This window comes from Eimeria necatrix, genomic scaffold (assembly GCF_000499385.1).
Source record: "Eimeria necatrix Houghton genomic scaffold, Enh_scaff62, whole genome shotgun sequence".
NCBI classification, from domain to species: domain Eukaryota; phylum Apicomplexa; class Conoidasida; order Eucoccidiorida; family Eimeriidae; genus Eimeria; species Eimeria necatrix.
The window spans coordinates 109456-135089 of record NW_013654473.1 but is presented as its reverse complement, the minus strand read 5'-3'; the positions used below and the strand labels follow the sequence as shown (position 1 = coordinate 135089).

Below are 25634 nucleotides of genomic sequence, written 5' to 3'. Positions count from 1 at the left end.
TCAAAAGAACAGCTGTACAGGTATCTCAGCACGAGTTGTTCCAACCAGACTGGTTGTACCCCCAAAATCGTGCTGGGATCTCGACTTGCTGTGTTCTCGACATCCTCTTCCTGTGATTCCAGAAGCTGCAAGAGGACCTGTTCTATGGCGTCCTGTTCTTCCTCACTGACCGGCGTGTTAGTGAAGATTTGTCTGTCCTCGTGATCCTCACCAGCCGATGCGATCCACTCAGCCAGTAGCTCTTCCGGTAGCAACCAAGAGCCCCGCTGGTCCCCATCTGTCACATCGAAGCAGATCTGGCCCAGCAAGAGGGAGTGCTCCTGAGATGGAAGCACTTTGCGGAGGACCGGCTCCCACATATTAAATTGACCCGCATCCTGCAGCGCCACCACGTATTCAGTTGACACGTCAGTCCCCAGGCCTCCTCCCTGTGGGCCTACTGTTGGAAGCGCTGCATCGTGGCCCACCACTTCTGGGGCAGGCAGCGTGGGTTTACCGCAAGCAACACCAGATATACTTGGCTTCATCTGGGTTCCATGATCATCGCAAGGTATGCACTGTAGGCAAGCGCTCCTAGCAGTGGAGCTACTTTGATGTCTTTCATTGTGTTTGCCAGTATCCAACGAGGGAGGAGAAGCCTCATACGTGACAGCAGCGTTACTAAACGTGCATTCGGCAGGCCATGAAGCTGAAGGAGGTGAAGATGCGCTAGTTTCCTCCAAGCCAACGCGGCTTGACAGTGATTCCATTGCACCCGTAACTACTTTGCAGCGCAGATTACTCGCGAAGAGTACGCAACTGCTACTGAAGACTGCAAGTGCGTGGCGTGAGGTCCTGCAGAGCCTTAAACTTGCACTCGAGAGAGAATGGGCATTGTTTTCTCAAAAATCTGAATGAAGTAACCGGGTGAGTCGTCTGCAGGCCTGACAATCTCGGTACGCACATGCGGAGTGTTGTGAGGAAAAGGATACAGTGAGGGAAAGAAATGGTCAAATTATGCCATTACACTGCAACAGCATGCTTGCTGAATGCGCCAAATATTCAGGGTGGAACTGGGACATTACTAATCATCAGCTCCTGAGCCGGTTGGAATTCTGAGAAGATGCTGACAATGCGGATTGCTCCAGAAATGAACGCGAAAAACACGCGAGTCACTATAACCTCAAATTTACACAAAATGCACAATTGCTCAGAATATAGGGTCGGTAGAATCCCTGTAGCGGGTTCGCAACCCCACATGGGCTGGTGCGACTAGGAACCCGTCTGCTAAGGAGTGCTGGGATTTAGTCGGTCGATGGCACATTCAGTTTTTCTCGCTACATATTTCGTTTCCAAACGACTATGTATTGTTTGGAGTTTCCGTATATGAGAGGCACTTTCTCTGGCCGCACTGAGCCACTGGAATGGTCCTGGCCACACTGAACCCGCCTTTTTCGTATGCAGTGAAAAACCTCCGTTTCCAGAATTTCTCACGCCAGATTGTGGCAACTATTTGCGCCTGCAGCGGTCTTCAGTGGGTAAATTAGTTTGGTTAGCGCTCATGAAAAGTTAGTGAGTTTGTTGTTGACGCGCAGGGGTTCACTCTATTTCCTTGCAGGCACGCCACGTAAGAAAGGGTCTGCGTCCACATTTCGAAGCACCTCTCTACACATTTATTTGTTTTTGCCGAGGCCGAGTTGACTAGCTTCGCAGTGGTCAACGCTCTGATACTTGGCTTGGTTGGTTCAACACGTTGAGGTCAACAACGTGCGGAGTAAATCGGAGTAAATCTTGTGCATGAATTTTCAGAGAAAAGTAGAAACAATCCGCTCTAGTAGTGGGGCACCTGAAATTGTGGTTCTGGGAAGCACAGTGTTTTCAGGCTTCCGTTTTATTCATAAATGTGGTGCACCACTACCGGCGAAAAAAAAGCCCGGCATTCCCTCTAGAAACGGAAGTTCAGTGATACCTACAGCATCGCCTTTTGCAGCTCATCCACTGAGACCAAAAAGTTAAGTCGGAATATCCTGCTCCTGGAATATATTCCGTAGAGGCAACTCGGTGGAAGGCTAGTTAAGTGGGCGCCTTGTTCACAAACAATATCTGCCAGCAATGACCAGATGCTTTCATAGCAGTCCCAGAAAAATAATTCTATGCCTCTATGGTTAACCTGTTAATTAAAGCTTGCATACAGATTACCAGAACTGCGCCTCCGCTCTTTGCGAATCCTTGCATTGACACTCCTCCTGGCCTGCACTGCTCTCAAGAAAATCAAACTCTTCTTGCTGGGCATGGAAGCTTCCTCGGGCCTTTTCATTTTCTCTTAAGTGGAATTTCGCGCGGCGATGACCCTGTGGGCTTCTTTTTCATGTTGGCACCACAGTTTTGCACGCGAGATTTACTAACTGCACTACGGGAAGGTCTGCGAATTCGGTCTCTACTCGATCAACAAGCAAAACAATTACCGGCCAGTAGACTCTTGAATAAGGCGGCGCCTCAGAGCAAATTGTATTTTTGTACTCTATCCCAACAAGCTGTCAGTAGTGAGGAGGCACAATCTCCTGCCAATGCTCATCGTTAAAGCAACCTGAAGTACGATGACTTTTTAGCGGAAGCGAGCTGAATGTCTGGGCCTCACTCTGTTCTACGCAAAAAGAGTTCAAAAGCCCATTATCTTGCATCGATATTTCTTGAAAGGATGACAGCTTGCCAGGGACAAGCAGCGTGGCACGGAAAACCCATGATGGAATCCTTTCGCAGTGAGGCATTCATGGACATCTGCATTCTCCTCAAGAACAGCAGAGGCACACTGCACGTAGGCATTATGCACTTCAGTGCGCTAGATTGGTTACTGTAGATACGCGAGTGCAAGAAGATGCTATCTTTTGGCTAAGTGAACAGATTAACATCTGCTTGCACTTTGGCTAAGTAAACAAAACTTGCCACTATTCGAAGCAGCCAGTTGTGCTGAAGTCACGCGCATCAACACGGCAGCCAGCATCGCTCAACCAGCACGCAGTTGTTGCCAGGAAAAGCATCATGCTAAAGTAGGCGAGCTACAGCTCTGGACGCATCGAAGAGTTTAGCATTAGTTTTTCTGTCGATTACACTCATTCAACACTCAGCATCTCATACAAGGCGCTGGGCGCCATGGAAGCCAGGTGCCAAGGTACAATGACTGCCAATGGGGTTACCGAAGCTCCACAACTATTCACGAGGAATAACCTGTAAAAGACAAAAAACGATCGCAGCATAAAGCAAAATGTGTGGCCTGTCACGTGCAGCGTCACTCCGTTGGTTTCATTCTTCAAGACTGTCTGCGCATTTGGCAAACTTCTTTCAAAGAAGCATGGAAGGGCTCGATAAACGCCGGAGTCACGTGCACGGTTAAGGCTTCAGGAAGGCTCGTGACAACACGGGGCAAATGTGGCCGACTTTTGAGTGCCAGAAAGCTGGGAATGCGAAGCATGGACCCCAAAACATGAGCGCTGCTGCAGGTTAGGGAGGATTGAAAGGCGATAAAAAATTGAAAACTGGGCGGAACGAAAACACAGAGACATGGTTAGAGCCAAAATCAAAAGCAAGTGCGGCCAGCAGCTCTTTCGCCTCCCAGAGAGACCACTACCTCGAAGTATAAATAATTTACACCGGAATAGTATGAGCAGCAAATGCCCCTCATTGTATTTGCTTCTTATGTCTGCATAGTAAAAATATCAGCACGAGCATAACTCAACCATGATAGCTTTCACGTCTTCGCGCATCATCTACGTTGCAGAAGCCGCTCGCATACACCACTATCGCTCTGTAACAAAGGCCACATCATGCAGTTTTGGCATTAAGAAACACACCACAACTGGGTTACAACGTACTACAGCTGTCCAAAATCACGAACTGCAAGTACAATCCAAGTATGTATCCTATGTGAAAATGCAGTTGGCGCACATAAAGGTACGAATAGTTTGAGTGTCTACTCAGTAAGACTGAAAAAGGACTGTTAGATCCACTCCGTCAGAATTCATATCCTTACACCTCAAGCTGTGCTTCCACATGAAACTAAAAAAAACACCGTAAGTAGCTCCTAATTCTACTGCCTGCAGTGTCTCCATTGTCCAGCTACACTTGACACACGAAAAGCAGCGTCGCAGCATGGAGAACAAAACTTTGCCTCCGTCATTTGGATGCTGCCACTGAATCGTGCTGGCTCCCCGCATAGTGCCTGCTAGCAATTAGCATGCTAGTTACAATCGCGTGACTCCTCTTTCGTTGCGTCTGGCAGCAGCTTACATATAGCGGCTGCTGGCCCGGCTCCCCCTCCACTGGTGCAGCAACCGGAGAGGAAACAAAGAATTTTTGACAGTTCCAAACTGGCGAGAACTTGTTCTATGTATGGGCGCTCATGGCGAACAGGCTGATTAATTGATGAACTTGATTTTACGGGGCACATAACTCTTGAAGTTTGCGACTGATTCCAACAAAGTGTCCAGGATTTTCCGTTGAAGTGTAGTGACGAGAGAACATCACCCGCTTGGCCAAATGCTGCTACTGCTCAGGGGCGAGCTGCTTGAGGGATCCTACGACGCAAGCGACGGCGTCTGTGGACGGCATTAGGGTCAGTTGCGCTATATCTGCAGCAAAAAGCAGATGCATCTCGCCAGCAGATTCCTAGTCCTCTCCGCTGCCTAAATTTGCTGAATTTCCAGCTCCCTTAACTTCTTCTAAACGTCAGTTTATATTTCTGTGTCACTGAAGTGTGCTTGTTTGACAGATGCGCCAGCGCTTGCTGCTGTGCATGAAGCGGGCAGTGAAGGCATACGGTCGCACACTTGGGCTGAGCGACGCAGCATCTTGAAAATGACATAGATCTTTAATTTCGCGCTCTGCAGCAGCACCAGCTCTAGTGGCTGTAGCAACAGACGCGGGTTCAAGCCTGTCCTGAGATTCGCACCGTAGCGAAAACTGACTAAAAAAGAATGCTGAAGTGTGGATGACACCATAACGTGGCAGCAGAAAGGAGCCACATGCCTCGGCCAACGTCCAGAATGCAACAAAGAACTACCCTCCGCTGTTTCAAGAACCGTTTTCGTGAAACGTACATTAATTGGAATTCCATCTTTCTTGAATATATCCAGCGTATCTCCGCACCAAAATTTATGATGGTAGTCTCTCTTCCGACCTCTGGAATGCCGCAGTAAAGGGAGCAACTGCAGCAACACCGGGCCAACTAGAAGGTAGTCGCCAACGTTAGCTCCCACGTCAGTGTACGCTCGCTGCATACACAAGAGCAGATTATTATAGGGAGACATGGCACGGCTCTACGACTGCTGCTGCGCAGTACCTCATCCAAACGCCCTGAGCTAGGATAACCGTACTTCTATGATGCCAAGGGCGTTGAGTTGTCTGTACAGCCGCAGCTTCGCTGCTTCGCTGCTGAACTTCACAGGTTCAGTTAACAGTGACACAAGGGGTCCCCTTAGTTCGAAACATCGCCGATTGCCTGCGCAACACAGAATTCGGGGCGACACTGTACATGCGAGCGGGGACAGGTCTTTTGGAGCTGTTGCAGTGCCTTTCGTAATATGAAATGTTGTTGCCTTGCAAACAGGCAGTCTAGATTATTCAGGAAGCACAGGTAACTGCTGATGCGAAGCAACTTGCTACCGATTGTGGAGCTGATGCCTATTCAGCCAGTGATGACCGCGCACTGATGCTGTCTTCACCCGCAAAGTCTGGGGAAGCATGCAGCACCTCTCGGCTCTGCAACAGTCGTTGCAGAGTTCCGTGTCCCTCAAGCTCCACGAGGGCCCACTTGTAAGGATCATCTAGGACAGGAAAGCAGGGGTACACGTGCTTCTTGCTGCTGATGCTGGATACGCGTTGGGGTGGGGCTGGCGCCGGACGCTGCGCCAAATCTGCTCCTGGGTTCTGCTGTTGCTGCTGCAGCTCGCGGACAGAAAACAGCAACATATTTCGACGCGCCGCTGCAGCAGCTGCAGAGTAGACGGCGAAAAACGCCAGGTGATAAGCAGCTGGGTCGATCTGCTTGTGTTGCTGCTGTTGTTGCTCTTGCTGCGGCTGTTCCTGCTGCTGCTGTAAGTGCAACAGCAGCTGCTGCTGCTGCTTTGGACTGATAGTTGCTAAGCCTGCAATCCTTCGAAGCACTTCCAGAAGATCACGACAACCGTCGCCTCGTAGTGCTGCAACCAGCAGCACAGAGAGTAGGTCTTCAGGGTAACAAGGCGCTCATGTTGCATGTTGCATGCCAGAGGCGATCAAGTGCTGCAAGCGAGCTGCTTGTCGCCTTACGCCAGTAGCAATGCATTTCAGCGGAACGAATGATACGCCACTACAGCAAATAAAAGCAGAAGCAATGAAAAAGCAATGACTCACCCGACACAGCGTACACCTCTTTAATTCCTGTCTGCTTTCTCACGCTCTCTACCAGCTCTGCAGCATGCGATGGGCCTTGCTCTTGCTGTTCTTGCCGTCGCAGGTCTATCTTGTTAAGAACAAGGATTACTGGTAGCTCTGATAGCTGGGGGTTAGCCTGAAGCATCTCCTGGTGGAGCGTCATAAACTCCCCTGCAGGATTCTAAAGCAACAGCCCTCACAGCATCTGTTTGGATGTTAAGCATTTGCTGCCTCCGCGAACTCAGCTCTACTGGCTGCGCTGCCTCAGCTGAGAAGGCAATGGTCTTGCCACTGCTGCTTAACAGAGATACGAGTGGCAGCTCTCACGGGAACGGATCCATCGATAACAAGTAAGACGGCGGTGGCGGCACTCAAACCCTTGAGGGGATCGTCCTGTTGCCCTGCTGCAGGAAGCCATCTGCTCTGTGAGTATGTCGCTGCTTGTTCTGAGTCTGAGGAAACTGCCGGTGTTAGTAGCCCTGGTGTGTCGAGGGCCACAACTGGTGCCGCTGAGGCGAGCGCTATAGCCTGCTGTAAGGCATCACCCAGGCCTCGTTTGCCTTGCTGCTGCTGCTGCTGGATATGTGTGCCGCATTTTACCCCTACCATTTGTTCTGAAGGTGCAGGAACTACGCAGATAGCTGGTTCGGTAGTTGGTAGCCACACATCATCTGGGATCCCAGCTGATAGCCACTGTAACTGCCGTTGTTGCTGCTGCTGCATTGTTACTTCATCTAGCAAGACTTGTTCACCTTGCTCAGCAGTGACAGCGATGGAGTTACTGCCAACTGTCTCACCAACGGCAACGGGTGCATCAGTAGCCGCACCCACAGAATCTATCGCTTCTGCTGGAGCAGTGTCAGTTGCTGCTGAAGTGAGGGCTCTCAGCAGCGTGGATTTGCCACTTTGCATGCGACCTACGACAATGAAGTCTGCAAAGTCGTGCATCACCAGTAGTTTTCGTTTTTCTCCAGGAGACCCTGTTTCGCCTAGTAAGGGATGCCTATTGCTACAACGCCCGCAAAAAATAGCAGGACCATGCTATATATAGCAACTGCACTGGCAGCAACCGTGTGAGTGAGCAGCCAAGTTTGCACCACCTACACTGCTCTCAGTGATGCCATTTACGTCATCAAAAAAGGCTACGTGGAGCTCACTTGTTAGAAACAAAGGCGGAGTTGCCACGCCCCCCGGACCCGCCGCGGGCGGCTACGAGGGTTTCCCCTGGAGCTGCAAAGTAGGTGCAGCAAAGAGGGCGCGATTGTTGTTCCTCTTGCAGCTGTCGATGCTCCTGCTTTAACTGTTCTGCTTCAATGATCTCGTGGTCGCTCTGCTGCTGATGCAGCAAACGCCGCATCGCAACAGCAGCAAGCGTCTGCAGAGGGGAGACGTCTACGACCAAAGCATTTGGAGGGAGTCCCAGCAGCAGATCAGAGCCACTCGCCTGAGACGGAAATACCACAAACACCAACTGTTGAGCTCCGTCTTCGTTTTCGCTCCTCCTATGCCTGCGGCAGCAACAGTTCCGTGTAGGCAGCAAAGCTGGAAGGCATCAGGCCCATGCACCAAGCATTATCAGTAGCAGCAGAACCATAAGTACGATCTGTGGCAGCAGGTGCAGAGATATGCATATTGCAGCAAGTCCTACACACCCCCGTCTTCCCTTGCCCTGCTCCTGTCGCCCCTGAAGCCGCACGCCAGCATCCGCTCTCCAGCAGTGATGCGAAACGCCGCAGGCCCCCTGAGGATTCATCAAGGGGCCCCACAGCCCGCAGCAGCACACATCCGCCTCGCCCACCGCAACCCCCTGCAGCGCCGCTGCGTGGCGCTGCCTTGAGGCGAAGGAAGGCAATGGAACCGTCGCCGCCACTGCCACCCTCTACAGTTACAGGTGTACATACAATAGCAGCTGCAGCGGCTGCTTCTCTTGCTTCAGCTCTTGGACCCGAATCACCCTGAGTCAGTTTTTCCAATGGCTGCTTCAGAAGGCGACGAGCTGCAAGAGCGAAGACGAGCGCCGGGTTAAGGGAGAGGCCACCACCCAGCAGAAGGCAGGGGGCTTCCTGACGAGTATTTGGCAACAGTGTTTTCGATGGTGAGGAATCTGAATTAGCTATCCGACTGTTGCAGTGACCCCTATCTATGCTATTACAATTGGTAGCGTTGCGTGAGCCGTCAGAGCCCAAAGACACGCTCCACGGACGTGCATGCGACACGGGAAACGGATGCAGCATCCAACAATCCGCTCCTGCTGGCCTCTTTGGCACGCTTCCAGCCATTAAACCATTGAGAAATAAAAGGCTTTCCTGGGGTGTCGAACCTCTGCCTCCTCTGGTGTCCCTAAGAATGATGCTTAGAGCCGGGAACAACAGCAGTAGTAGCAGAAAAGGAAACCACACCACGAGAAGGACCCCGCGCGAATAACAAAGAACCATTTCGCATCATTTAACTCAAGTCCGATACCTTCTTCGTCTGGTGCCAAACTTCACACATCCCGTAAAGGTTGCCACACTTCCACGTGTGCAGTGGTTCGTGGCCCTCAAATCTGAAACCTACGCCCTAAACAAGGGGCCTGCACCATACACCTTAGAACTTATGTAGCAACTCTTCTATATAGATTGTATGCCAAGCGTAACTGAAGGTCGTAGGCATCTCCAACTGCTTGAGCGGTCTCGTACATTGCTGGCTGTCTCCATGAGGCGTGTAACTTTTCACCACAGTCACTGCAATGGCGGCACTTAAAGATGCCGCCATTGCAGTGACTGTGGTGAAAAGTGACAAAGAAATGACGCTGAAATACACCATGTTACTCTCCGTAGGCCTTGCACCTTACTTGTCTTGTGTTGGGGCCCCCATTTCTAGTTCCTTCAGAGTACTTTACGCAAGCCTCAGTGGCCCCCCTTGATCGAGTGTTCGAACGACTTGTTCGTTTACTTCTCATGATTGTTGAAGCTTTGTTGAAATTTTGCCTTAAGTGTAGTTTCGAGGGTCTTTTGTGGGGAAGAGAGGCTGTGGTTGCCGTCGTCGCTAGTAGTGTGCGTATGCTGTCCCAGGAACTCCCAATGCATGCAGGTGAGTGCAATTATCGGCGCCCATTAAGAGTAGGTACTGTTTAATTATTTTAATTGAACTTGCGAGCGCAACTTTGCCTACGTTCATACTTCACGATGCATCTGTTCCACCGCAAGGATCCATCGGGAACCAAATGCCCAGCTGCTGTACGACCCCAGAAGGCCAGCGAAGTGTCGGAAAGCGGTGTTCTAGGGTCTTCTAACCAACCCACTGAGGGCACAGCAACAGGGAAAATTACGTCGATAGCCCAAGGGAACCCTCACTATGGAGAAGACGTGGACGAAAAGATTGACAACACAGGTTGTTCAAAGGAGTACGGTATTTTGCAGGATTGTCTGGATGAAACAGACAAGTAGGCATTGCTCACACGCCCTAGATCACAAATCGTCTATTCACCCACATGCTTTGGCTTTCCACTACCTGCCTCTCCGTACGACTGCTTAGCATCGTGTGCTGCGAAAGTGGGCTGCACGGCGTACGTGTGACCCACTAGAGATGAACGCGTACGAAATCGTCTCAAACCTTACACTTTATGTTTTCATTCTAATCCCGTATGTGCATGAGTTGCCAGCGGCACTCCAGCCTTTCACAACACTCGAAAGGGGAACGTTTGTGGAGGGGGAGCAAAAGCGAGATGCACAAAGACCGTGAGATACGAACGAAGAGACACTGCCCGACTGGTGCGATTCTTATTGATCAGGGACTGGCGAAAATGCCAAAAACAACTCCGTGTGTTCCAGCAGTGCTGCCAGCGGAACTCGGTCGCCGGAGCGTAATGAGTAGCATCTAAGCCTTAAGCTGTAAATCGGTTGACAGTCAGCGTAACTTGGGGCCAATGACTGCACTCGTTGGCGAATCCAACTGATAACCAAACAAAAAACTGCTTCCTATTGTTTCCTCCTCAAGGCCCCTGGGCGGCATTGCCCTTCTGCCATTCGGCCGGCTGGTATTGCCGCCGTTGCTGGTGTTGCTGTTGTCACTTGAGCCTAATCGCTGACTACTTCGACCACCACGTATTCCTTTGGGTTCTCCTTTTCCTCGTGATACTGGAGCTGAGCCTGTCTTTGTCGGTCTGGAAGCTGCTGCCTTTGCTTCCTGGATAACTTAAGAAGTTCAAGCACTTGCGGCTGCTGCCGCTGTTGGTCAACTTTCGGACGCTTCTTCTGCCTCAGTCGCTGATGAATTGGAGGGGAAGGGAGACGACGGCGTTCGTGCTGCAGCTGCCGCTGCCGCGGAATCACGTTTAGGAGCAACTGCTTCTCGCCTTGTCGCTGGCTGCTGCTTCTGCTCCCGCCGCCGGTCTTGCAGCTCTGCTGCGGTCTCGCGGACCTACAGACGGATTCGCTTTGTGATTTTGGGGTCCTCTCAACAGCACCAACGTCGACCTCGGCTTCTGCCTCCGTAACAGCCTTTTTGACTGCGGCATCTTCCAGTTGGACCGCTACTGCGCCTCCCGATACTGCTGCTGGTGGCCAATCTGCTCCCACTGGTGATTTTGCAGCTGGTTGGGATTCTTGTGCATGCGGCACTGTCTCTGTTGGTGGAAGCCCTGCCTCCTCCGGCGGCAATGCTGCTCCTGCAGCCGCCTTCTCATTTTTGTGTTGAGAGAGAACTGCAAGCAAGTCGTCGAGTTCCTCAGCCTCGATGCACCACTCTTCTTTAGGGTGTGCTACAGCATCGCGTGCCTCTGCTGCGAGTTCTTGATGCTGCTGCTGCTGCTGCTGTGAGAAGAACTCATCTAGTTTACGCAGCCCCCTGTTCCGTGTCTTTGCCTGTCTGAGGCCGGAGCAGCGCACGCCTAGCAGCCTCACCCATGCTGCCGTGCCTTTGACGCTACCTCTTCCGCTGCTGCCGGCGCTTGTCGGCTTCTTGAGTTGCTGCTCCCGGATGACGGATTGCAGCAAGCCTTGGGCTGCTGTTGCGATTGTTACAGCATCACCGGTGTGCTGCAGCAATCTGTGTGAGATAGTTCTCACCGAGAAGTCCGCAAACTTGACCTTGAGGGTCACATGGTCGCTCTCCTGTCCCATCTCCTTCAGCTCCTCTGCCACTGCTGATGCCAGCTGCTCGACGACCCGGCGCAGCACAGGCAGCTCATTCGTTGCAGCAAACGTTTCTTCCGAGCTGACGCTCTGCTGCTGCTGCTGCTGTTGTTGTTGCTGAAGTTCCGGAGGCATCCCGTCGATCCCGAGAGCCATGCGTATCAGATGCACTGCTGTTATTTTGGGCAGCAAGTGCAACAGTAGCGGTGCGTGCTGCAGGAGTTCCCCACAGGTGTGTATGCCCAGGGCGTTAAGCATTTTCTCTCTGTATTTTCCAACGCCTGGTATTTTGCGTACATTGAGCGAATCCAAGAACGCTGCCGTCGCTGCCGTTGCTGCTGCTGTTGTTGCTCCCGTTGCCTCTACTATCTTCTGGCCGTTTGGCTTGTTCATGTCCGATGCAATCTTTGCTACGATGCGACTCGCTCCAGCACCCGCGCTACAGCTAAGCCCTGTAGCAGAAGAAACAGCGGCGCGAATCTCCGATACCAGCGCCGTCACCCGGTCGGTTGCTGCTTTGGCTGCTGCTGCTGCTGCTGCAACATATGGTTTGGTAGCTTCTCTGGTTATCGGAGTGGTTGCTGTGGGGGAATGTGATGTTGATGGTGTAGTTGCTGCTGTTGCTTTTCTTCCTGAAGACGTATTGTCTGTGTTTTCTGGAGACGCGGTGATGTCCACTGGGCTGCAGGCGTCTGCGCTCTCGGCGAACCGAAACCTTTTGCTGCAACAGTAACAACACTAACAATACCAGCATGGGAGCAAAAAGCAGTGACCATGTGACTGTGAAGCAGTGACAGGAAACGAAGAGACTGCGCAGGTGTAAGACGAAGGGAGGCAAGGAGTGTGGAGAGGAACAGAAGAGACGGCAAAGCTCCAAACAGCTCCGCGAGCGCCCTAAGGGCAAGGCTTGAGAGATATAGTTATAATTAATACAGAGACGAGAAACAGCTACGGAACGTCATAAGGCAAACACAAGCTCCAGAGGAAGGCCAACTGAAGCCAGAGCAAAAATGCACTAAACACAGGCACCAAGGTTTAGAAAATGGACGACAGACACGAATTTTGTTATCTCAGGGTCTCCCAGGCTCCCGTCCTGTCCCTCATGCACGCAGTTGCCACCTCAGCTGCAGCAGTGGCTCATGAGCTTTACTTGAGGTAGTCTGTGACATCCAAAGATGCCTCATCAAGTGAGTGTGAGGAAAGATCGGGGTCGTAGGCCTCGAGCACGCGCCTGATAGCGTCCCCTGCTGCTCTGTATTTGCTGAAATTGGGACGCACAATCACCAGAGACGGGCACAGCTGTTTAGCAATAAAGCCAGGCATTGCCGACCGCACCCCGTACCGCCGCGCGGCATAGTTGGCTGTGGCCAGCATAGACAGGGAGCCCACTGCCATGGGCACAGACAGCAGCGAGGGGTCGTCGCGCATCTCGACGGCGCAGAAGAACATATCCATGTCCAGGTGGACATACACCCGACCTGACTCGCGCTGCTGCTGCTGCTGCAGCTGTTGGAGTACTCGACGAGCAGTGGCAGAAGCAGCGGCGCTGCCACCAGATGACGCAAAGAGCTGTACGCGGCGACGTAGGACCGACAACTGCTGTTCCATCTGCTTGTTCTTCCTGTAACAAGCAGGCACGATGAAGTGACAGCCAAGGATTGAAGAAAGAGAAGTAAAAATAAGCATAAAGGAAGAGTTCAGGCAACTCAAAATAGCAAATAATGCATCTCCACAACAGCCCCGTCTCAACCGCGACGTGCACAAGGACTTCCTGCTACAGTACTTTCAGCAAAGCAATGCGCGTAAGTCGCTGCTGCGCAAGTGCTGCGTCAGCCACAATGTAAGTGCAACTAACTATACTGCAGTACTGCTGTCTCTACTGTCGCGGAACTGCAGTTGCAGGTACGGCCTTCGAAGCACCTCATTTCGTTTGCGTAGAAAGGCGAGTTCCTGGAGAGCTCAAAAATTTTTGCTGCTATTTTCGCCTTCTCCTCTTCCGTCATATCCATTCCCGCTTTCGAATTTGCAAAAATAAATGTCTGGCGACATACTGTTTCGAGGTCCGGTTCGGCAGCTGCTGATGTAGAACCTGGCACCGCAGTTGCTGATGCAGCTTCACACGCATTTCCTGAAGTAGCACCTCCTGCAGCTGCAGCGCGGTTTTTTCCCTGAAATGCATAATTGCCACTATCTGCATTGGGCCTCTCCAGAGCATAGTCCTCATCGCTGCCTTTCCCGTCAGGGCTTGCATGGAGGGCTATCTGCTGCAGCTGGCCACGCCGGTGCAGGTGCTCCTGGGGCTTCTGTCCTTGAAGTTCGTCAGGATCATCATGAGCTTTTTCAAGGGTCCCTTCGGGTCCATGCATTCCTCCTGGCTCTTCAAGAGAAAGGGAGCGATGTACAGAGGAAGCCTTGGGAAACTTCCGTGGAGGCGCTGATAGAGGGTGGTCAACAACATAATGAGAATCGCTACTGGCTGAGCCCACAAGAGGGACGGCGGCTAGGCCAACAAAGTTAGGTGGTGTTCCAACAGCTCCTCCCCCATCATCTGCAACATAAGATGCTTTTGTGCTCTCTTTTGCGGCAGTTGGGCTCTGCATTGCGTCTGCAGAGGCCTTTTGTGCCGCTGCTTCCGAATAGGACTAACGTACGCTGCGTCATGCTGCTGTTGCTGCCCCCGCTACTCCGCTTCAAGGGCAGTGGCCACCACCACTGAAGCCCCCGTGCGTTCCATGGTTTCTGTGCATGTTCAATAAAAGCGTGCAAATAATAACATGTACCAAAAGGCAGGCAAACTATTGGGCTAACTACAGGGAACTCCAAAAACCAGGCGGATAAGCACGGATGCTACGAATCGTTGGCAGCAAGAAGCGAATAGAAGAAATGCCGGGACACGGTAAAGGCGAATCCCAAAATTTCTGCCTCAGTGGCTCAAAAAAATTGAGATAAGTAGAAAAAAGCAAATGCTGAAGTACTCCAAGGGTACAAGCAGCTATCTACACAGCCAAGGCGACGTGTCGGTGCAAGGACAGTGGCCCTGCTTGGCAGGCACAACTAAAATAGTCCCTTGAAATACCCTCATTGCCAGCTGCACAGCAATACGAATGTCAAAATTAATTTTAAAGGAACCTCGTACGACAGGCACCTCTGTAGCGCTGCATGCGGGGCCCTCGTACAAGAAGCCCCAAACGTGATCTTTAAATTGTTTTTTGATCTCCCACGTACGCCATTGCTAATCCTAGTTGAGGACTTTTGCTGCGTATGCCATGATTTTTGGCTGTTGTCATTATGCTCCTCTCGGGAGATTCGTAAGAGCTTCAACTTTTAATAGACTTACGTGTTGAATTCCCAATACGACTCCCCGTCGATTCATCTGCATGTCCTCGAATCGGGTTTCATTGGTACACTGAACGGTATGTATATTACAGCTATATATATACATTTATGGCGTATGCCACTCCCCCACTATTGATAGTGATAAGCACTGCTAAATGCTTCCCGCCGCCACTGTACCAATGCTTCTGCATCACGATTGCAATGCTGTTCTACTCATGAGCATTATCTCCTAATGGGGATCGGTAACCATCTTACCCCAATCCCTGCGGCTGCCGTTCTATAGATTTTAAAAGCAAGGGTTCATGAGCACGGACTAATTCAAGCCCTGGGAATACATGCACGTTAACTACAATGAAGGGAAGTGCAGCTGTTGCCATATTCATCTTTTTCAATGGTTGGTGCTTACAAGAGTAATTACAACAAAATTAACGGCAAAAGAGTGCTAATGGAAACGAGAAGAATGCTGAGGCAACTCAGTGAGCTCTCCGCTGGGCAAGCTCCCAAACAACCAACTATTCCTATCCACTCTGGGCAGGAAGTTTGGCAGCGCTGCATGGAAATCTGTATATGTGCAGATACGCGTTTGCACGTGTAAGCATTTATTTATACGTTGATCAGAAAAAACACATACGCAGATGCATGCAAACCTGTAACACGCAGAGTAAATGGTACACATCGCGTACTCCAGGGCCTTTCCAACGCTGCTCCAATGCTGCTGCTGCTGTCGCGTTTGTCAGCTGCATTCCTGTGTTGTAACTGGGAGCTGCAGAGATTGAGTTTTGTCGTGCATGCGTCATATGCACCTTACATGCCTTGTGAGTCTGTTGTGTCTCGGGATTCTTCGGGTCCCTGGGGCGCCGGCTCTGTGTCATTATCTGCTTCTTCTGCAGACGAGACCGACTCTTCCTCCTCCTCGTCCTCTCGAGCATTATAGCGCTCTAAGATCTGCTGCCGACGCTCGAGCTTCTCCTCCTGTTCGTGAACAGCGACTATCTCCCGGGCCTGTTGCAGCAGCTGGTTCAACAAAAAGCCAAACACCAGCAGCAGCAGCCACACCTCAGGTCGACTGAACAACTCATACACTGTATACCAGCTCCCCCAAAGCCAGTTTTCAAAGGCCTCGCGCTCGCTTCGATGGCTCCCGTAGCCACCCTGTCTCTCCGACCGCTTCGGGGCGGCGCTAACTGAAGCTGTTGGCACACCTGCGACAAGCAGAAGCCCCAAGGCAAGTGCAAAAATTAGCCTGAACCATCAACGTCCTTCAAACGGAGAAGCTCAGCCCCAAGACAGCTCTCAAGACTTCCGTTTCGTAATACAAAATGTCACAGGCAGCATTCCTCTGCGATTGCATCTGTCAATTCTCAAGCGACAGCCCTGAACCCTAATCCAGGAAAATTACCACCGTAACAGGCACGCCTTCTCTGCTTCACGCCTTCAGACGAGTCAGATGCATCCTCCACAAGAACTTCGTAGCCCATCCCACGGCAAAAGGAGAGGCTATTGTCCAGCGCTGCATGCAAGCGGTAGAGCAGAGCAACAACAACATTCCCACTGTGGTATGTGCGTGAATGGCAAATCACACATGTACATGCAAACATGCCGTTGATATGTGCGCAGTCCTATGGTACACCTACGCATGCGTCCGTAGACCTGCATAAGTGTACGGTGAAACACATCTTGCAGCTTGCAGTTGCTGCTCGTACATGTATACACAATCGGCGTTTGTACATGCATGAAGTCCAAAGTGAGCTTCACTGAGACGTCTGCACGAGTCTTCTGTCATTCTAAGCACCAGCTTGGGAAGCAGCTGCCGCACCAACACCAGCAACCAGTAAATGTACCAGGAGCAAGACCCACTTGCAGAGAGCCGCGAGCAGATGAGGCAATTGTCGTCGCAGAAGGTCAAAGCACTGGAGCTGCCAGATGGGGAGGCGGAAACAAACGCTTCTTTACATGCAGCAAACCTGAACAAAGTCTCCAGTAAGTCAAACCTAGGCCCTCTAACCTGAACCCTGAGCCACAAGCCTTCTCAACTGCAGACCTGTACAGTTCACAACTAAAGCGCGTGAGACAGCCAATAGCCTATGCCCACTCTAAGAGCTGACCTAACAACGTTAAATCCCAGCTAGTGGCCCTACATCCTCACCACTTTTCACAGAGCTGCGGGCACAGGACAGGGTTGCCTTTGCTCTCGAATTCTCCCGTGCCAAACCGTGGCTCGCATAGCACGCACATTACTTCCTCTGACACCTTCTGCGCCAGCAGTAGCAACAGGACGCACCAGCAAGGTGGAATGCCAGCCCGCAACACGTAGACTCAGCACGCATTGATGCGCGCCACGTTCGCGGCAGTTCAAGAATCATGCTCAGCAACGGTTCCGCTGGGTCTTGCTGCAGCAGCAGGTGGCATTTGTAGCTACCAGCGAAGGCCAATGCAAACTGGCATCAAGAAAGACAGAACTCTTAATCGGCGACTAGACTGGGCTAGCACCTACAGCGGGTCCTGCAGCAGCATTTCCAGTCTGTACTGGCGCTGCTTCATCTGCTAGCGTCGGAGCAGCAGCTGCAGCAACCGCATCCCCTCACTTTGCATTCTTTGTTGTCCTCCAAGGCCCCTAAACGCCTTTTAATTAGCTCAGTGTGCTGCGGATAGCAGCAAGCTGCAGAGGCAGCAGTAGTGCAGGCAGCGGAAAAGCACCAACCAAGGCCTATTACCTGACAATTCTAGGTCCACCTAAATTGTTAAGACAGCAACTGCAGTTTTACGCACCCACCAAACATCCCAACTAAACAGCAACAACAACAGCAGCTGCAGTTTTAGCATTAACGTCAACAGGTAACAGGGTCGTACTGTTGGCCGCATGATTTGTGCAGCTTTGGAATGAGTACTCGCGCTGGTCCTGTGGGGGCTGCCCATCAAAGCTCAGTCGACGAAGACACACAGCTCGGTCTGCTCGCACGACACCCGTTTCGAGCCCTTCACAATGAGCTCTACCGTAATTTCTGGAAAATGCCGTGGTAGCCAATGAAGTGGACATGTTCATGCCACTGCGGCGGAGTGTTGAATTCAACCCTAACGCCCCCACAGTGAGGATTCTGGGTCCAAGGACAGCGCCTGCGGGAAAAACTCACCAGAGAATGCGGCTCCTATGGAAACAACCAGCGCAAGCGGAAGGAGGACCACCAACAGCATCGTCTGCTCGTTTGTGCTGCCCGTGTTTCGCCCGTTGCTGCCGCCGCTGCAAAGCGCTCGTGTCACTGCCGCTCTGGCCGTAACGGGATCCAATCGCTGCCAATGGCTTTCTGATGCACTCCAGAGATTCCTATTCGGGTTTCGGCTATTAAGTCAGCACGGGAGAATCGTTGTATCCCTTGTTCTTCTGGTGCTGTTGCAGCCAAGCGTCCTGGTCGTGTTCCTCCTGTTTGCCTATCCCGATGTGGCAACAGTTGGGACAGCAAGAGATGCAGCAGCTCCCGCTCTTGTGCAACAGGCCTGATACTTTTGCAGGAACCTGTAGTGCTGCTGCTGCTGCTATACCAAAAACAATGCAGCTTAGGAAAAAGCAGCCGCACCGGCGACGCCTCCTGTCCTGTCAACTCTATGAGAGCTAAGAAATCAGGTTTTCAAAGCTCTCGTGGAAGCATGGACTATCTGCATTCTAAATAGTTCGTCATGGTGAGGCGTAAACTGCAGCAGCCGCAGAAACAGCAGCACATAGCCGCGGTTGCTACGGCGAATCTAACGGGAGTTAAAGCCCCCTCTGAAAGCCGGTGTAAATATCTCTAAGAGCTACTTTGAAACTTGTAGAAGGCAGCAATTAGATTTTATATTGCCAACACCTGGTTTGGATACATGTTTGCGGGGCCCCGAGATCTGGGATCCCTCACGTCGGGGCCCCTTGATCTGACAGCCCTACCAAAGCGTACGCATGCTCATCCGTGCGTTTTGAAGATAAAGTAAGTCAGGTTTTGATTGCTGAATATAGTTTTTTTAGGGTAGAACAAACTAATGAGGAAAATCATCCTGGCACTCGAACGCTATAGCCAAACTCGGCCAAAATTCATCGTAAGAGATGATACGGCCCAAGCGATTTCATCTACAGCGTAGCCATTCTGGGCTACATTGAAGCATCACGGGGACTCGAGAAGATAAATATCACGCAGCAGCGGCAAATCAGCCAACACGGATGGTGACGTGGTCAACTGCATTCCATGGCAATTCCTGTGAATTCTTCTTTCTCGCTGTTTAGCACTTCTCCTGGTATGGCCGGTGCTTTTCATGGAAGTCAGGCAAATAGGCAATGCGCAAAAAAAAGTAGGATTGTCTTGAGTTAAACATGGGCCAAGAGCCCCACATGGTCAACGGCCACTTATGCCACCTATGCGTCTGTGTGAACTCCCCTAATATATTCACTCACGCCTTACGTTGTCAGCATTACAAAGCACGACCCCACAATAATTGTCCCACTGGACCTGCTATAAAAGTCAAACCTAGGCCTGTTGCACTACAGGACTGTTGAGGAAGTCCTGCAATCCTGCTTGGGCATCGAGACGCATGTTAAGAAGCAGTGGAGGTGTTGATCGTCAGTAATGACCCATGTCGAGCCATCCTAAAACACCGTAAAATTTGGTGACAAGCCTGGCTGCAGGCCAGAGCGAATAGCCAGCTCCACGGGAATTTTCAAGCAGTCCAGTGTGCCGCGCATCTTTGTTCCTTGCCGTCCTGGCGGCAGAACAGTGCGCATTCTCATTAGGAAGAATTACCACGATCCTTCTGGCATCGAGAAACACCTAAGTCTTCCGTTATTCTCCTCGTCTCCGCAGAGGCAACCTTATGTCGCAGAGCGCTCCCGGCAATTGGGAAGCAGCGACGCGGCGTGGTGCGTCTATTAGTGTTCTACGGTGGTCAAACTTGCAGTAAGACACTAACTGTCAGAGACTAACTGGGTGTATTCGTCTTCCTCTTAATACCGCCAGCTTCCGTGCGCTTAGCTTCCTCAGGACCATCTTCACTAGCTCCTGATGCACTCGCTCACATGGGGCTCATGCTACAGCTCATTCCAGTCTGCGGACACTGTGCCTAGTGTTAAGAATCTGTGCTTCCTGCAGATCACTTCAAGCCGTGTTGCAGCCTGCAAATTCACTTGAAGCCAACAAGCTGGGGGTCAGCTGTATTCGTTCGTCGTCTCGCTCTTACTTGTCTTTATTTTTCCGTTACACTCGTCTACTTCCTGGCACACCTAGGAACCTCTTGATAAGCTGAAGGCTAAGGGGAGGTAACTGTAATTGTTTAAATTAAGAAGGTCTCACGAAAAAGCGAGACGCCACCTATGCCCAGAGCAGTTTAAAATGAAGAGGATGATTGTGGTGCTTTTTATCTCCCTACACAGCAACAAACCATCCTAAAAATTGGTCTCATGAGCTGTTGTTCAAGATATGCGACGACTGGTGGTGCGCTGTTCAGGAGCTGTTTCTTATTCATACTGGCTTGGGCCGCGTAGCAAGCTTTGCCCTCTCATGAAATCAGTTCGTAACGGTGTCAATCGAAATAACAGAGGCAGTCCGATGAAACGAGCCCAGATCAAATTATCAGTTTAAGCCACCGTCGGTTATGACGTAAACAGCCATGATGGTAGTGCTGACAACGAACTGCCAATCGATTGAGAAAAATCACTCCAACATCCGTAATGTTCAGACATAAGTAAGCAGCAAGATTAATGAGAGATGTCATGAAAGTAAACCCTAAAGATGTGGCAGAAGAATGATTCTTGATTTGCCGAACAAATAGCAATTGCAGAAAACCCATGGGCCCCACGGTGTTGTAGAGCACAATGCATATAGAAGCGTACACGTCTGAAAGGCCACTTTTGATTAAATTACATCCCATCGGCCGCTATTGACATAAAATCCATGAAATTCCTCACTATCAATGCATCTCGAGGGGGGAAAAATTGACAACGACTCTTACGGACCACAACGTAACAAAATGATGCTCCCTATTAATGATCAGCAGTAGACCTGCCCGCACCAGCCCCCTTATAGCTGTATTCATAAGGGGTCAAAACTTTGCTTGCGAAATCAATAAAGGAACACCACGCCCACCGACACTGACGAAATCCAGAGAAGCTGGGTTCTGAAACACGTTGGAACCCGTTGGTTCACGAAGCAGCGGCTCACGGGCATGCCTACAATGGCAAATTCGAAGTAAAAGTCTCTAACAAAGTCTTGAATCACACTTTGATAGAGGTTAATACACAGAAAGTGATCGAGTCCGCACTCTAGGAGCCTCAGGTGCTGACACTGCTTTGGCAGGAGTGACACAGGGGAGGCCACAGTCAGATGCACGCAACTCAGCTGTCTGCCAACTCACAACAGGCCCTCTCCAAGCTCAAGTCAGCTAGTTTTATATACTATACTGAATAGTTGCAACTATTGAGCTTCGAATTTGATTACGCAATTTCAAGCAAATGGCCTGGAGCCGCGGAGGGCTCAGCCGAGACAAGCGATCGGAAGCGCCGAGTTGCTGTCTGCCGAAATGACCCGTGGGGCTGCCGGCGGGCGAAGGCGCCTCTTCTCAGTGCATCACTCTCTGTTTCAAACTATCAAGTAAAATTAAAAATCATTTTTAATACATTTAAAGGTGAGAGGTCTCTATGCGGCTCTTGCCTCGCTCCTAGTTCATCTGCCACTGCCGACAGGCCGCCGCCTCCAGGCCAGCAGGCAGTGTCAATGGCGCGGAAACGGTCGTCTTTGCCCGCCATTTAGCCCCTTTCGTTTATAAGTATCTATTTAAATTCACTTACAGTAGCTGAGCTTAAACCTCTGCTGGCAGCACCCGCTTGGCCGCCGCCAGACATTGAAAGTCTTGCCGCCGCCGCCGGTGAAGCCCCGTGCATTCCACCGTACAGTACAGCGATTGCAATAAGTTTTTAAGGCCCTATAAATCAAGCTGGTGTCTGAGAGGAGGGGAATTTTCGCCTCTTTAGTTGCCTTGGGAGCTGGTAGCGCACTACTCGCCACTGCTGGCGGTTGCTACAGCGGTCACCTCCAGTGGAGCGCTCTGCAGGCATCTCTACGTCGCTAAAAGGGGCACAGGTACCGCTTCTTGGCTCTTTTGCCACTATTTCTACTTCAGGTAGGCACTGAGAGTCGCGGAATGTCGCAGGTGCCGGCCACCCTCTCCAACCCGCCCCCGTTTAAATGCAGCAAGGCTTAAGTTGCTGCACATTTCCTCTTCCGTAGCCACATGCTCCACAGACAACCAAGGCACGCTGTGAGCGAATCGACTCGTGGAAGCTGCTGAGCGCGACAGTTCCCAAGAGTGCTCACAGCGCTACCACGCGACTCAGCAGCGAGATTAGTTACCTCGGCACCAGCGGACGTCAGAGACGGCACGAAACTTTCTTCGTGCTTGGACACTGAGTAAGCGGCGTCAACCTAAGTGCAGCAACTCGGGCTCGAAAGAGCGCCGCGTTCGCGCTGCAGGAGCTCAACCGTACGATGAACGGATCGGACGGGCTCGCTGCGGCCCCCACTGCAGCAGCAGCTGCAGCAGCAGCAGCAGCTCGTGACAATGCGTCATGGCTTCTTAGAGCCGCGCGTAGGTCTGCGTCTGCTGCTGCCGGGATTCACTCCCCATGTTCGGTGCAGCCGTGCACAGATATCAAGACCAAGGTTGGGGACACGCAGCTAGCTGCTTCTGCAGCAGCAGCTGACGCCAGTAAAATAATTACTACGAGCCGCCCTAGTGCCTCGCTCGAATCCTGTAATGACAAAGGAGGGCTCCTGCAGGAACTGAGCATAGCTCTTTTCTCCAAACTTGCTGAGTCGCTGCCTAAGGATAGGGGTCCCCTCAGTTTCATGAGCTGGGAGGACGGCAGTTGGTACTGTGGCCAGATGGCTGACGGGGCCCTTGATGGTGTCGGAGTGTATAGGTACACGGACAACTCGGTCTATTGCGGTCAATGGTCCCGTGATCGGCTTCACGGCTTTGGCGTCTTCATCACCCCCAGCGGTTTCGTCTACAAGGGAAGCTTCGAGGCAGACAAACAAAACGGGCCAGGTTGGCACCTCTTCGTATCTTTGTTCGCCTTTTGCCTTTGTTTTGAATATGTGCTTCGCTGCCGGCTATTGACGAACATGACTGTACTTCTTAGGGACTTGCGTCTCGTGCTCGACATCAAAAAAAGATGCAGCGGCACTTAGAGCAACATATTGGTAGCTTGCTCGGTTCGCATGCGTTTCTCGTGTATTCAGGCATTTTTTTGGTTCCCCAGGGCCCAACCTTTTTCGGACATTTCCGCGAAGGTCGGCTACACGGTTTTTCTTGCTGTGTCTCCCCGTCGGGGGCCTCGCGACCCCTGTTGGGAGAGTGGCGTGATGGGGAGTTTCTTCGGGCTTTGCCACTACACAGCCGCATTGCAGATTTTTACATTCGAGCAGCAGAGGCGCTCGACCTTTTGGAAGCTCCCTGGGGTCCTCTTCCCGTACCAATGCCCGACGCGACTCTTCTCGGGCTTCCCAAGGAAGAGGTCCCAGGAATCCTAGGATCTACCGGTGCCCCCAGCCATGCCCGGAGGGAGCCCAAGCTTTGCAGTGCCGCAATGCTAGAAGCGCTTCGCATAGAACTTCCTAGGAGTCTTCTGCAGGTGGCAGCAGCAGAGGGCGCGCGCCATGCGGCGCAGCAGCAACAACAACAGAATGGACGACACTCCAGTGGGCGACTCGCGTGCAGTGGAAAGTCTTTAGTAAGAAAACGAAAGGCCAGCAATATGCCAAAGGTACAGAGCAAGGACGGGAACGATGCCGCAGGATCGCGGGTCAAGGGACCCGGCGGCGACGGCTACATGTCTGGAGGTAACACCACTGCACCCCCTCGCGCTACAACTACCAAGGCGCAGCTGTTGAGGTGGGAAAGCGAAGCGAGAAAGCTGCCGCGAATTCCGCACCTAAACTACAATAGAGTTCTCGGGCGCTGGTACGCGAGGGTTCGAGACCCGACAAGTGGCCGCCGCATATGGAAGGGATACACCTGCGCAGTACACGGCTTCTTTCAGGCCAGGGATATGGCCATTGACAGGCTGAGACAGTTCAGCCAGCTCGTGGCTCCATTGCCCACAGCAGCAGCGCCGCATGAAAGCACTAATGAAGCAGGTGGAGGCACAGAAGTACATAGTACAGAGACTTCAGGGGATGGCAAGGAGCAACAGCAACAACAAGAACACGACCACCAATCTGTGCCTTCCCAACAAGCAGAATCGGAAATAGCTGTCGACGGCACAGTTGTCTCAACTGCGCCATCCGCAAAGGGAAACGTGGACGTCAAAGAGGCCCAAAGACAGCTGGGCCTAGTTCCTAATGGTGCAGTTTGCGGTGCCATGGCCACTGCAGAATGCAACTCTTCTGCAAACTCTCCAGCTGTTACCCCCACCACTGCTGACACTGCAAGAAAAGAGAGTCCAAGGTCAGAGGCAAACAACCAAGACGGCCCTGAAGTCGCACTACTTAATGCCAGGCAACGGTCACCAGCCGACCTCAAAACCCACGCCAGCTGCAGCACAGCAGACGAAGCAGCTGCAGCTACTGTTGCTGCAGCGACGACCGCTTCCCCGTTGCCGCCTCAGCAGCAACAGCAGCAGCTACCCGCCATCACGCCTTCAGGCCTATCCTTCGGGACAGAGGCAGAGGCAGCAGAGCACAGCTGCTTACAGCACAAGGATTCAATGCAGGATGAAGAGGGTGTCTCCTGCAGCAGACTGACCACAGCCGATTGCAGCGACACGTTGATCAGCCGCTGCACCCCCACGCACTGCGACTCTGCCTGAGTGCCATTTGTAGAGCTTTCCCTTCTCCCTTCCCTATCCCATCACTGGTGACACTGTTCCTATTAGCTTTCTTAGCTCTAGTTGGGATCGCCAAGGCCTTCAGAAGCCCTTGGCAAACATCCGGAGACGACTAATCGTCTTCGTCTTTGCTGCGTAGCTGCCCTTCGTATGTCATGCGCACTCGCTGCTTTTATAGACTTCACAGCTGCAGCATCAGCAGCTTATATACCAGCAGCTGAGGCAGCTTGTCATCGCAGCTAGGGCTGCAATAGCTCCCGAGTTCACACATAGTTACATATTAAGTGTTAACATACACAAAGCGGGAAACTGAGTCCAACTGAATTCCGCACCGAATTCGCTTGCTGCTGTAAGCTCGCTCCACATTCCAACGCCGTGTAGATTGCGCAGCAGCAGCAGTAGGTACTGCTGCTGCTGCACCAACAGTTGCTCCTGAGGTGGCCGGCCGCGGCCATGTGCTTCTGTTTCGAAGAGTTAAATCCGTTGAGGCGGGTGACGCATTGACTAGCGCACAAGCATGAAATATTACTTTGAGTACTTGCGGCAGACAACTAACAGTAGCGTTCCCCTTGAAACACCGAAAACCCAAAGCTGCGTTAAATTACAAGCACCAATAAAGAGTGAGAGCTCTACACACACAAGGCACTTCCACATTTTAGGGTCAGAAGGCTCCTCCAAGAAGCTGCTGCCACTTCGTTGGGAGCCTCTCCCATGCCAATCAGCCAAACAGATGTGGAGTGGGCGCCGTTGTTCTTGCAGCGTACAGTGGCAGTCATAAATTATACACTTATCGTAGTTGTGTATACATGGTTGAGGAAACAGAATGGCAGCATGGACACCTGGGCAGACGGTTTTGAGCTCAATGCCTAACAAGAGCTATTGAGATATGTCTGTTCAAAAGGATTTGGGAAGACAGAACATTCAAGGCTACATGAGTTTTAACAGGGTGGTAGAGG

The 25634-nt window shown here is 51.7% G+C and overlaps 6 protein-coding genes across 6 annotated transcripts; 2 read left to right on the top strand and 4 right to left on the bottom strand.

Annotated features, from left to right (window-relative positions):
- Positions 1-749, bottom strand: ENH_00067640 (hypothetical protein; the record flags this gene model as incomplete). The annotated part of the gene is made up of 1 exon (XM_013582365.1): positions 1-749. A coding segment is annotated over one exon (749 nt), but the record flags the coding sequence as incomplete, so codon positions are not given.
- A 3769-nt stretch (positions 750-4518) lies between these two features.
- ENH_00067630 (hypothetical protein, conserved) lies at positions 4519-8666 on the bottom strand (the record flags this gene model as incomplete). The annotated part of the gene is made up of 9 exons (XM_013582364.1): positions 4519-4604; positions 4793-4911; positions 5122-5246; positions 5349-5473; positions 5682-6173; positions 6367-6568; positions 6715-7396; positions 7545-7831; positions 8040-8666. The coding sequence occupies 9 exons, from the start codon at positions 8664-8666 to the stop codon at positions 4519-4521; spliced, it is 2745 nt and encodes a 914-aa protein (XP_013437818.1).
- Positions 8667-9554: 888 nt separating this feature from the next.
- ENH_00067620 (hypothetical protein, conserved) lies at positions 9555-9815 on the top strand (the record flags this gene model as incomplete). The annotated part of the gene is made up of 1 exon (XM_013582363.1): positions 9555-9815. The coding sequence occupies one exon, from the start codon at positions 9555-9557 to the stop codon at positions 9813-9815; it is 261 nt and encodes an 86-aa protein (XP_013437817.1).
- A 630-nt stretch (positions 9816-10445) lies between these two features.
- Positions 10446-14101, bottom strand: ENH_00067610 (hypothetical protein, conserved; the record flags this gene model as incomplete). The annotated part of the gene is made up of 3 exons (XM_013582362.1): positions 10446-12222; positions 12652-13122; positions 13422-14101. The coding sequence occupies 3 exons, from the start codon at positions 14099-14101 to the stop codon at positions 10446-10448; spliced, it is 2928 nt and encodes a 975-aa protein (XP_013437816.1).
- A 1540-nt stretch (positions 14102-15641) lies between these two features.
- Positions 15642-18029, bottom strand: ENH_00067600 (hypothetical protein, conserved; the record flags this gene model as incomplete). Its single annotated transcript, XM_013582361.1, has 7 exons — positions 15642-16039; positions 16237-16347; positions 16695-16801; positions 16984-17090; positions 17423-17496; positions 17688-17786; positions 17969-18029. 7 exons carry the CDS (start codon positions 18027-18029, stop codon positions 15642-15644), a joined length of 957 nt encoding a protein of 318 aa, XP_013437815.1.
- A 4307-nt stretch (positions 18030-22336) lies between these two features.
- On the top strand, positions 22337-24660 carry ENH_00067590 (hypothetical protein, conserved; the record flags this gene model as incomplete). The annotated part of the gene is given in 2 exon segments (XM_013582360.1): positions 22337-23038; positions 23044-24660. Coding segments are annotated over 2 exon segments (2319 nt in total).
- Between the last annotated feature and the right edge of the window lie 974 nt (positions 24661-25634).